The 12786-nt window shown below is 41.5% G+C and overlaps 1 protein-coding gene across 1 annotated transcript in view; it reads left to right on the forward strand.

Moving 5' to 3' along the window:
* The first annotated feature begins 810 nt into the window (after window positions 1-810).
* ZMPSTE24 (zinc metallopeptidase STE24) overlaps window positions 811-12786 on the forward strand; it is a 45538-nt gene continuing 33562 nt past the window's right edge. Inside the window, exons 1-3 of the mRNA XM_058553791.1 lie at window positions 811-1024; window positions 2874-3020; window positions 9538-9624. Coding sequence (XP_058409774.1) covers window positions 902-1024; window positions 2874-3020; window positions 9538-9624 — 357 coding nt within the window. The 5' untranslated portion in view covers window positions 811-901. The remainder of the gene's footprint in view (window positions 1025-2873; window positions 3021-9537; window positions 9625-12786) is intronic.

Below are 12786 nucleotides of genomic sequence, written 5' to 3' on the forward strand. Positions count from 1 at the left end.
GTAAGGTATTTCTAACCTATGCCGTCCTTGCTTTGCTCCAGGGCACGCTCTCAGGCAAAACGTCGCCTGACTTCACCTAGGGCGCGGAAAGGCACATTCTCGTCAGGACCGCCCACTCTCTAACGTGCCTGAATGCAGAACACCCTAATACCGGCCAAAATGCTGCACTTAGAATGCCCAGTCTCGCTCTTTACGATCCCTTTAGTCTTAAGGCATCCCAGGGATGAGCACACCACAGCCTGAAGAGCACTAGTTGAGAGAAATGATTTGCAGAGCCTGGGAAGTCGGCTCCTCGCCGGTTCTTCCCAGCCACCACAGGGCGGGAGTGGCGGCCCACTCCGCGTCAGTTCCCGCTTAGCCCCGACTACCAGTGGGCTTGTCCTGGCCGGGGACAGACAGTACAGCACAGGCCGCAGCCCAGACTGGGCAAGCCTCGTAGCGAAGGGAAGCAGTTGCCACTTGGGAGACCAAAAAGCGGATAGCTCCGCCGGGCTGGCTGGCCCAGGAGGGAAGCCGGAACCCTCGGCAGAGACCTGGCGTGGAAGGGAGGGGGAAGAATGTTGATGCAACGCAGCTCAGCACTATCAGGTCGCGTGCCGGAGCGGCGCCTGGCGGAGGCCGGAACTCGGCATCTAGGCTCCCACTCTTCTCGGGCCGGAAGTGAGGAAGGCGGGGCTCATCCTTTTCCGGCAGAAACTAGGAAGCTCTAGGGGGCGTCAGCATGGGGAAGAGTGTTCGTGTAACACTGCCGGGTGCGTGGAGGGGTGAGATGGAGGCGGGTGTCGGTGCAGTGGCGCTCGGAAGGGACCGATATCGCTGTGACACTGCGGGGAGGCTCTGAGGGGACTGGTGTCAGTGTGGCACCGGCGCACGCTGAAAGAGCTGGTGGAACCGGGTGGCCATGGGGATGTGGGCGTCGCTGGACGCGATGTGGGAGATGCCGGCCGAGAAGCGTATTTTCGGGGCCGTGCTGCTCTTCTCCTGGACAGTGTACCTTTGGGAAACCTTCCTAGCACAGCGGCAGGTGAGCCTAGACAGGACCCACCTGGCCCCAACACCCGGCCAGCCGTCGGCCAGCCTCGGTCTCGACCGCAAGTCGCTGGGTGATTGCCTGGCCCCACAACCAGCCTCGACCCCCGGATCTCTGCTGAGTCTCCTGACTTGGCCCGATGGCGGGGTTGGCCTGGAGGGAATCTGGAGCCTCAGGGACGGTTTCCGCAACGTGATCATGGGACCCGGGCCGGTTAGGGCCTGGTGGAAGATAAGGCAGGGCTGCCGCTTTGTCAGGCTTGAGCGCTTGTGCCTGCCCCAGAGCTTTCTAAGATCTTCTGGCCCAGGCTTACCTCCTTTATCCCTGGCAGCAACCCATTGAAAAGGAAGATGCTCATGTTTTAGAACTACAGTTTACCCACCACACTCGTGTAATCATGCTCCACCACCGGATTAGGAAACCATTTTCTGAAAATGAAGATTTCGCAGTCCTTCCAAGGACCAGAAGGATTTTCCTTAAAAAAAAAGTGTATATATGTTTTTACCTCAAGAACAATATTTTCTTGTTTTTCTTAAAAGCATCTTTGTTATTTTTGTTTAAACAATTAAAGCCGTGAAATAGAAAGTTACTTAATAACCATCCCCTGGAGGTTATCATAATTAATAGATTGATAGATTAGAAAGCTAAACTTTTAAATGAGATAGATTTTAAATGTAACTGACCGCTTTATTGCAAACTCGCTCAGCTGGTTTGCTTTCCCCACACTCTTCTATGTTGTCACTGAATTATGTCAACCATGATGGTTATGAAAACCTTCCTCTTTTTAACGGCTGAAACTGTTTCTTGAGATTTACAGTCTTTTTTTCTCTGCAAATTTGTTCTCTCGATTTATGTTCTGTGTGAATCTTTAAACTGCAGAATTTAACTTTTCTATATCTATCAACATCTGGATTATATCTTGATGTCTTCTTTTAGTCCAGGATATTCAAAGAGGTGTTAAGCCGTATCGCGCTAGGTTCTCTGACGTAGCTCTTTGGATACCTTCGTTAGTGCAGAATCTTGTAGGCCTGGAGAAGCTCCTTTGCATAATGTAAACACGCAGTATGTGGTGTCTAAATTGGGAGTGGGTACTGGACATCCATCTGTCTTACTTTAACAATAAGCTTAGTTACAGTAACTACTTTTCGATAGAGTCTTTACTCAATTATGCTTTAATATAATGCCTTTACTTGAGGGTTGAGTGAAGTGCACAATTATATAAAGAAGCCATTTGTAAAACCACTGTAGAAGATGCGGTCCATTATATTGTCTGATATCTGTTCCCTGTGTTAGGTCCCATAGGCTGAAATTACCTTTTAGAACTTGGTATAATGAGCAAGTTTGTCTTTCTTCAAGATCTGTTATGCTTCTATCTCTCACGCCTCAAACTTCCCTTAATTTGGCTTCTAGGACCAAATTCAGTACCTAGCCACAATATCTGTTAGTACTCATGGTTAGCATATTTGCTTCCTTCTCCTTTCCCTGAATTTGTTTTCTGTATTACAGGATGTATGTTGCACCTGGAGTGAGTGGTACCCTTTGTGATGTTACAATTTTGGTGGACATATGCAAACTGAAGTGTGATGATGACCTTGATTTTAATTTCACCTAGTCAGCTAGCCTCAGATTCTCTTGTTCTGCTTTTACTTTTCTGCATCAGTTGTTTTAGCGGTCAGTGTACTTGATCAAATGCAGTAGTTGTGTCTATATAAAGCAGATTCAGCAGGCTTAACTGATAAGTTAATGCTATAAATCATTCAATGTTTGATCATAAGTGACTAGAGTAATAAATAATGAGTTGGTTTGCCTGTTTCATTAAAGTGTTTTCTTCGAATTATTTCAGAGACGGATATATAAAACAACAACTCGTGTACCGCTGGAGTTAGGACAGATCATGGATTCAGAAACATTTGAGAAATCTCGACTGTATCAGCTGGACAAAAGTACTTTCAGCTTCTGGTCAGGACTCTATTCAGAGATTGAAGGCACTGTGAGTAATTTACTTCTTGGAGAGACAGTCTGTCAAATTATTTAATAATTTATAATGTTTGTTTTCATTTTCGTGTTTTTGTGACACAAAAGGGTACCACAGCTACAAATCCCAGAATGCTTTCTTAACTTTTGTTATTGATAGTAATGGGTGTGGGACAAAAGAGACAGAAATATAACTGTCAACTTTTTCAACTTTAGTCAGTTGAAAATTGTAGAATATGGTAACTGTCACCCTGAGGCCAGGTATGAAAAAGAACATTATGTTGTAAGTTATTCCTGTAGCAATCCCCACTTGTCTTCCTGCCTCTATCTTAACTCTATAACCTGTCCTCCACATTGCAGCCAAAGAAATCCTGAAGCACAATTCTGATCATGTTATTCTCCTACATAAAACCTTTCACTGGGGCCAGCCCTGGTGGCCTAGTGGTTAAATTTGGTGCGCTTTGCTTCAGCGGCCTGGGTTTGGTTCCCAGGTGCAGACCTACGCCACTCACCTGTCGGTGGCCATGCTGTGGTGGCGGCTCACATACAAAAAGAGGAAGATTGGCAGGGGATGTTAGCTCAGGGTGAATCTTCCTCAGAAAAAAGAAAGAAATCCTTTCACTGGCTCACTGTTGCCTTCAAGGTGAAGTCCTAATCTCTTGGCATGGTCCTTTTTGATGTCCTTTTTGACCTGGCTATTGCTTACTTGAGCCTCATCTTTTTATTCCTTCCCCCAAGTTCTTTCCCTTTCTTTATTATCCGTCTTATACCTAACTTGGTTTCTTATGACTTTGAGTCTTTTCACATGCTGGTATCTCTGTCTAGGGTGCCCTTCCCCTCCCTCTTCAATCTGTTCTCTCACTGGAAGCTGATTAATCCCTACCCTTCCATTAGGATCCGGCTGAGACATCATCTTTTCTTTTTTTTTTTTTTTTTTTTGTGAGGAGATCAGCCCTGAGCTAACATCTGCCAATCCTCCTCTTTTTGCTGAGGAAGACTGGCCCTAGGCTAACATCTGTGCCCATCTTCCTCCACTTTGTATGGGACGCCGCCACAGCATGGCTTGCCAAGCAGTGTGTCGGTGCGCGACCGGGATCCGAACCGGTGAACCCCGGGCCGCCGCAGCAGAGCGCGTGCACTTAACCGCTTGTGCCACTGGGCCGGCCCGAGACATCGTCTTTTCTAAAAAACCATTTGAAACTTCCGCTGTCCCTCAAGACCCGGTAAGGTAGCATCCTATCATTATTCCTATCAGAGTACTTATCACATTGTATTGAATTTGCCTGTTTACTTTACAGACTGGTAGTTCTTTAAAGAAAGGATATTTTAAGGTCTTGTTCATCATTTTATACCTAGTGCCTGGCATATAAGAAGCACATGATTCATATTTATTGAAAGAAACAATGCGTGACAGGTCATTTTTGCTTAGCAGAACAGGGCCAGTCTTACCCCCATGCTAAAAGAAGAGAGGCTGTATAGTGTAGAGCAGTGTTTTTTCATGATCTCCCCTAGCCCGTGACCCTGTACTTTTTTAGACATTCTTTTTCTGATCACCTGTCCATGAAATTTTATTTATTTATTTTTTTTGGTGACGAAGATTAGCCGTGAGGTAACATCCGTTGCCAGACGTCCTCTTTTTGCTGAGGAAGATTGTCACTGAGCTAACATCCGTGCCCATCTTCCTCTACTTTATGTATGGGACGCTGCCACAGCATGGCTTGATAAGTGGTGCATAGATCCGCACCCAGGATCCGAACCTGTGAACCCTGGGCCACGAAAGTGGAGCACACAAACTTAACCACTATGCTACCGGGCTGGCCCATGAAATTTTAATATCACAGATGTACTGTATATCTGTTTCTGTACTGTATGTATGTATATCTGTTATACATGAAGTAAGTTAAGATTTTTGTCCACCACCAAAAACCAGTTTTTGGTTTTCCACCTCCAAGAACAGTTGAAAGTGTGTGGTCTAGAGGTTAAGGTCAGACTCTGAATTCAGGTGGCTTGAGTTGGAATCTCAGCTTTTCCATACTAGCTATGTGACTTCAAGCAAGTCATTCAGCATTTCTGTGCCTCAGTTTTCTCATCGGTTAAAATTGTATGGTAATAAGAGTTCCTCATTCATAGTGTTGTTGAGAGAATTAAAATTAGTTAGTAGATGTAAGGTGCTTAGAACAGTGCCTGATCCATCATAAGTGCTTCATAGTGGTGGCTGTTATTATTTCTATCATCAAGATCATGATTATCATCATTGTTCCTCCAGAACTCTTTTAGATCCCCCAGTATTACTAAGAGAAAGATTCCTAAATTGACAATAATTGAGATTGGCTACCATAATTGTTTCATCAGTTACAGAGAAGGAACTTGCAGTTTGTAGCTTTGTTAAATGATGACAAAATTGTCTAGCTAGTCACAAAATTTGCCTTGACAAATATAGAATAGTAAGACTAGCGTGGTTAGAACCAAGTTATTAGAAACCTCTCCCATTTCTTCAATATGGTGGAAAATAGCAAAGCTTCTGGAAGAGTTAAATTTTGGTATTTTAGAAAAATTAATAAATGATCTGAAAAATAAAATTGCATTGGCTTTTGGCGTACCCAGTGATTGCTAGTTAATTAGTCTTTTCAATATTGATTTTTTGTCCTTCTGCTAGTTCAAGCCAGGTTTAGTTACTGAGATACTGAAGATTAGTATTGAAACTTGATGCCTTCCAATGAAGCCAGGAAAGGTAAAATTATTGTGAATTATATTTGGCTTTGGTTAATTTATCTGAAGCATTTCTTCTGTTAGGGACAGGGTCTAAGTAGGAAATCAGCCTTCGGAAGACAGGAAAGTAGAGGTGGTGAATTTAGACACTATCCTCTTTCCTCATTGATGTTTGATTCTTTGACTTACCCCCCAGGGCCATTGTAAAATGACAGGAAAAACCTTTTCGGTCTGCTTGGTTGTCACCAATAAACAGTTCCAGGAAAGATGGGCAATAGCTTGGTTATTATGGTTGGTGACTGTGGGAATGGTTCAGTAAGTTCTAGAAGATAGAGGTAGGGAGAGTACATATATAGAATGAGAGCTTTGTAATGTGCTGTGGCTCAAACTAGAAGCGGTACTGTGGGGCTAAGTTTGGTGACAGTAATAGTCATCCTTATAATAATTTTATGGGTAGTGATTTTCGTTTCGTATATTGTGTTTTTTTCCTCCTGAGGAAGAGTCTCTCTGAGTTAACATCTGTTGCCAATCTTCCTCTTTTTGCTTGAGGAAGATTGGCCCTGAGCCAACATCTGTTGCCAATCTTGCTCTTTTTGCTTGAGAAAGATTCACCCTGAGCTAACATCTGTGCCAATCTTCCTCTATTTTGTACGTGGGTTGCTGCCACAGCATGGCCGCTGAGGAGTGGTGTAGGTCCATGCCTGAGAATCAAACCTGGGCCACCAAAGCAGAGTGCACTGAACTTAACCACTAGGCTACAGGGCCAGCCCATATATGTTGTTTTTATATTTATTGTTTTGTTTGATATTTATAACAGTGCTCTGAGGTGGAAAGTATATGCATTAGTATTCCCTTTTTATGGATGAGAAAGCAAAGGCTCAGAGAAATTAAATGGCCCACCATCTAATGGCTAGGTGACACTAATAAATGGGATACCTGGATTTCAAACTCTGTTCTTCTGAGTCTTTAAAATTACATTGAAGAAACCATTCTTGAAACTCTAAGGAGTGCATCACGAATGTGCTAAATTTATCCTTAGGGAATTAGTAGCTATATTTACCGTTAGCTAGGAAGCACTTTGTGTTACTTTGAAATCCTGTTCTGTTTGAAAACAAGTTCATTAATTCCTATTTTGTGTTGATTAAAATTAATAGATTTGTATGCTGTGGTCACAAAGAACAAGTGCAAAGATTAATTTAGACGTTTTTTTCCCTCAGTGCTTTCTACCCGAGGGAACATAAGCAGAGGCCTTGTGTGACCAATTATAGGTGCCACTTTCACACAAATGTGACAGAACACCCAGAGAGAAAACATCCAGCCTCTCTGAGACAGACTCTCCTGAAATCTCAGAGAGGTCAATAAAGAGCCCTGTTAAGAAATGGAATAGCTGGGGAGTAGAGTAGGGCAGACTACAAAAGTTCAACTTGTTGCTTCTCCAGTTTCTGTGTGTTTCTGAGTGAGCAGTTTAGCCTCTTTGAGCCTCATTTTTCTCCTCTTTGAGATGAGGAGTAGATAGATATTAAACCATATCTCATATGGTTCGTGGCAGGGACTAAGTGAGTGAGATAATGTAAATGAAGCACTTAGTACAGAGCTCAACATATAGCAATTACTCAACAATATAGAAATCTTTGGGTTTCCTTGGGCGAATTACGTTAACCTTTCTGAGTTTCAGTTGACTCATCTGTAAAGTAGAGATGACAACGCTTCCTGCCCTGCCTGCTTTTACACTGGACTTGTTTTTGATGGGATCATTAGTTCTTTTTACAGGACATCCCCAGGAGCATGCTCAGTGAGATTATCAATATAGAGAAACTTTACTGTTCACTCTGCTTTGTTTTTCATTCCCCAAAGTATACTAAACAAAGTTTGCAAGAGCAGTTTCCAGATACATTCACAGATGCATTCAAAGTTCACATTAAAACTACCCTTGATACTTACTTATAAGCTGGACTTTTAATAATAGGTATTCCAGCCTTTCACCAAAAGCTTTATAAGTCCTTAATTCTGCATTATTTATTAGTATTGAGAATAGGATGAAAAAAATGCTATCCTAAGTCAGTTAATTCAACAAGTAGAGCATATGCGATACAGTGCTGCCAAAGCATGTCTTTTGGGAAAACAGGGTCTACGTCCAAGATTGTTAGTTGTAGTAAAGTGGAAATAGCTGGATGTAGAGTTGAGGGAGTCTTTAAAAAAACAATTTGTTAAAACAGATTTTTTCAGACTTTGGTGTACATCAGATTGACCTGGAGACTGCTAAGCCCCACTTCCCAGTTTCTGATTCAGTAGTTCTAAGGTGGAGCCTGAGAATTTGCATTTTTAATACATTCCCAGGTGGTGCTTATGCTGCTGTCCAGAGACCATATTATTTAATAAATTTTTTTTTTAATTTTATTTATTTATTTTTTCCCCCAAAGCCCCAGCAGATAGTTGTAGGTCATAGCTGCACATCCTTCCAGTTGCTGTATGTGGGACGCGGCCTCAGCATGGCCAGAGAAGCAGTGCGTTGGTGTGCCCCTGGGATCCGAACCCGGGCCGCCAGCAGCGGAGCACATGCACTTAACCGCTAAGCCATGGGGCCGGCCCCAGAGACCGTATTAAATCATGGTATTAAACCAACCCAGCATACTGGTAAAAATCTAAAAGAAGGACAGCTTCAGGTGTGGGTGAGATTGTGGGGAACAGGAACACTCAGGTACTGCTGACGGGAGTGTAATTTGGTATTAACACTTTAGAGAACAAGCTGGTAATACCAAATAAAGTTAAAAATCACCATGGATGGATCTAAAAAAATGTAGAATGTAAAAAGCAAGTTGTAGAATGGTAAGTACAATATGATGTCATTTATATCTAGTCTTAAAAAGCATACATAATTCACTGTACTATTTATGGGTACATACGTAAAAATGGAAAGTAGATTGGAAGGCTTCCTATGAAATATGTGACAGTGCCAAGAACCCTCAAAACCACAAGGAACCACATCTGAACTGAGAATATTGTGCTTCTAATCAAGGAGCATGATTGATTGTTGTATTCCTGAAACTCCACAGAAAGAAAAAATAAATTGATTCCTCTTGACAAAACGCCTTCAAACTGAGTATCTGTTGTGGGAAGTCATGTTTCTTAAGCATGTATTCTTTTCAAATTTTAAGAGCTGCTCCCTCATTCGAATGTCATGGTGATTTGGTGAATATCTGTCTTTACTTTATCTGCCCAAGACAAAGGGTGGTGCCGAGAAAGGGGCCTACTCCTATGAAACCCTGACTCCTACCTCAGGATTCACCTTTTCCTTACCGGGAGAAGGCACAGATATCCCATTCTGTCCCCTAGTTTGGTAAGTGGACATGACTCTTCACTTATACGAATACTAATACTTTGTCCTGACTGAAGAGGGCTGTTTCCTTTTAAGGAAAAGCCAGTTATGGAGCCATATAGCCTGGTTCAAATCCCATTTCTGTCACTCATTAGCTGTGGAATTTTGACAAATTGCTTAACCTTTCTAAGCTTAATTCTTGATTCATAAAACCTCTTTTGGTCTTTTGGCAAAGTTTTTTTTTTTTTCTCATGCAGCTTTACAGAGATATAATTCACACACCATACTAATTCATCCATGTAAAATGTACAGGCAGAAATCTTTTACCAGTTTAAACTTGATGTCTCAATTGGTTTGTATTCATCTATACATATATTTTATCCTAAATAAGGTAGATCTCTTTTTTTCTTGAGAAATAATTATTTTGTCCTTTTTTCTTTATAAAATGCTCTCATGTGATAGTTTCTAGTACTGTTCAAGTGTAACCAACATATGCCTTATTTTACAGCTTATTCTTCTCTTTGGAGGAATCCCTTATCTCTGGAGACTTTCTGGACAGTTCTGTGGCTATGCTGGCTTTGGACCAGAATATGAGGTATGTGATTGATTAGCATGTGTTTGTCAGAGTCTTTCTTTTTGCTTGGCTAGCTTTGTACTAAAGTTAATTTTTTGGTTCCTACCATTATTAGGCTTGCTTCTCTGTCTATACAGTCCTTGTCCACCTATGCTGTGTTAGGATAATGCTAGTTACTGTGGCAAACCCCAGAATTTCAATGGCTTATCACAACAGTTTATTATTCAATCACATAATGGCCCAGAGTGAGTATTTTTTTGGTCAGCAGGTAACATTCTTCTATGTGGTAAGCCAGGGACCTAGTCTCTTTTCGTCTTAGGGTTCTGCCTTCCCCTGAGTACCCTATAGTTGTCTGCATCCAACAGGCAGATGGAATGAGAGGATGGAGAAAGTACACGCTCTTCTTAACTCTCTTAGCTCCAAAGTGATACCTTTCCTTTGCGTTCACACTTCGTTGGTAAACCAGTCATTTAGTCTCAGAAGCAAGGGGTGTGGGAACTGTAGTCTTTGTTTAGGCAGCTGCTTCTCGGGAATAATTTGGTGCAGTGAAAGGGGAAGCGTGGATTTTGTTGAACCGATGCTAAGTAGGTACTCTGTGCCACGCACACTTAGCAGACACTTCAAGTGTCTGCTTTGGTGAAGACAGCGAGTGTATCTCCTAGAATCTCCAGTGAGCTGCTTGAGTTGACTACCCACTCTTCTAGAAACTCCAGTTACTAGGCAGAGCCTTAAACCTGGGACTCCCACCTGTAATGGATGCTGGGACACTACTGCCTGACTTTTCCTTGGAAATTGTCAAGTCTGTTCTCTCTTTCCTGACTCTATTTGAAATGATGGATCTCTTGTACACTTATAGATACCTTGGGCTTTAATTCAGCTCATCCTGAGTCCCTTTTCTGTTTACCTTTTTCTAAAGCAGTCAGACTCTTTTAAGACCTCTTCTTCCTGTGATATCTCTGTATTGTCACAGACAGACTCCTGCTCCTTACCTGCCATATGTGGTATTGCAGTTTACTTACATATTCTCTGCATTGTTTCAGAAATGATTTAAGGTGGTTTCATATGAACATCAGGAGTGACTCCTTATTCAGTTCTCAACTTAAATATCAGTTTCTCAGAGAGGACTTCCCTGATCACTCCATCTGAAATAGCATCCCTCTTTAGTGAAGCACATCACCTTGTTTTATTTTTTTACAGTCATGTGTTGCTTAACGACAACGATATGTTCTGAGAAACGTGTTGTTAGGTGATTTCATGGTTGTGTGAACATCACGGAGTGTACTTACACAAACCTAGATGGTATAGCCTACTATACACCTAGGCCGCATGGTACTAATCTTATAGGACCAACGTCCTATACACAGTCCATTGTTGACCAGAATGTCATCAAGCAAGCTGCACAAGACTGTAAAGGCACTTACCACTACTTGCAGTTATCTTGTTTGTTTATTTGTTTACTTTTTATCTATCTCCTTGACAAGAATTTTAAGCTCTAAGGGGAAAGAGGGCTTATACATTTTCTTCACTGCTATGTCACCAGTGCTTAGAACAATGCTAGTCACAGAATTGGTACTCTGTAAATATGTGTTGAATGAGTGAACACAATCTACATACATATGCATTTAAAAAATATTCCTTACATTAATGGGACGTATTTTATGTAATGTTCTGAGACATTATTTAACAATGTTTTAGAGATCTCTTCCTGTCCACTTATATAGATCTTTGTTTTCTTTAATGGCTGCGTGGCCAGTCCTTGCTTTGCACAGTTCTGGTATACACGAATTTCAGTTGCCACAGTTTAGTTAAATAATACCAGTCCCTCAACAGCACAGTTCAAATTTCAGTTACCACAATATGTTGTGTGAGTAATTGTATGAAGTACAAACTTCCCTGCTAGCTCTTCAGTCCATGAATCACTGTGCAGATAACAGATGCTCTTAGTGATCAGTGACCAATCACGTCACTTTTTTCAAGTCTGTCAGTAATTGGCCACTGCGCATCTGTTACTCAGTTATTTGAAGTGTGCAGTTGTGTTGCCTCCTGTCTCCCAGCTATAAATCCACATGACGTTCTACAAAAATGGATAATTGAAATAGGGAATTGGCCAACAAAGATGAAAGTGTACCAAAGAAATGAAAAATATTAACACTGGAAGTGAAATTCAAATCTAGCATATATGGACTTATAGAAGAAATAGCTGACCATGGGAATGCTGATGCTGCTGCCATTAGAGAGATTCTAGATATGCAGCCAGAGGAACTTAGCAATGCGACCTTATTGATGTATTGAGGAAAGTGATTGTGAGAAAAACGATGAAGATGTCCCAGAGGTAGCGTTACTGGCAAAAACTCTCACATTAAAGGATCTCTTGAAGATATTTCATGACATTGAAAGCTCAAAGGGGTAAAATGTTAGAAGCTGATCTAACCTTTGAAAGGAGTAAGGCAGTTCACCAAGGCAGAGAAAAGATACCCTCTCCACAAAGTAAGTTACACAATGAGAAGACAAGCATTGTTCAGACTACTCCTGTTTTTTCCAAGGAAATAAAACACTAATTCTCGATTTTTCTTCCTTTTTTTTTTGATGAGGAAGATTAACCCTGAGCTAACATCTGTGCCCATCTTCCTCTACTTTATATATGGGCCTCCCGCCACAGCATGGCTTGACAAGTGGTGCATAGGTCCCCGCCTGGGACCCAAACCTGTGAACTCCAGGCCACCAAAGCAGAGTGCGTGAACTTAACCACTATGCCACTGGGTCGGCCCCTCAATTTTTCTAATGTTTTAAATTATAGTATACTAAATAAATATTAGTTTTATTATTTATCCATATCCCTATATATTTAGACCTGACAGTAAGAGGGTCTTTAGTTTATTAACGAAAATTTTCAAAGATCACAATCACAATTTTTTGTATTGATTATTAAGCTCGCTCTACACAGTTTGAGTTTGCACAGTCGTTTTTATGGTCATGCACTACTGTGTAAAGCGAGGACTGCCTGTATTCATTGTAAGCATTTATCATTTATTTAATTACTCGTTTATTGGTAGATTGGTTCCAAATTTTCCTTATTACCAATAATGCTATAGTGCACATCTTTCACCTAAATCTTTATGCATATGTATAAATATGTATGGAATTAACTGGATCAAGGCTATGTGTAGTTAAAATTTTGATAGA

The sequence above is a fragment of the Diceros bicornis genome, chromosome 13 (genome assembly GCF_020826845.1).
Source record: "Diceros bicornis minor isolate mBicDic1 chromosome 13, mDicBic1.mat.cur, whole genome shotgun sequence".
Lineage (NCBI taxonomy): Eukaryota > Metazoa > Chordata > Mammalia > Perissodactyla > Rhinocerotidae > Diceros > Diceros bicornis.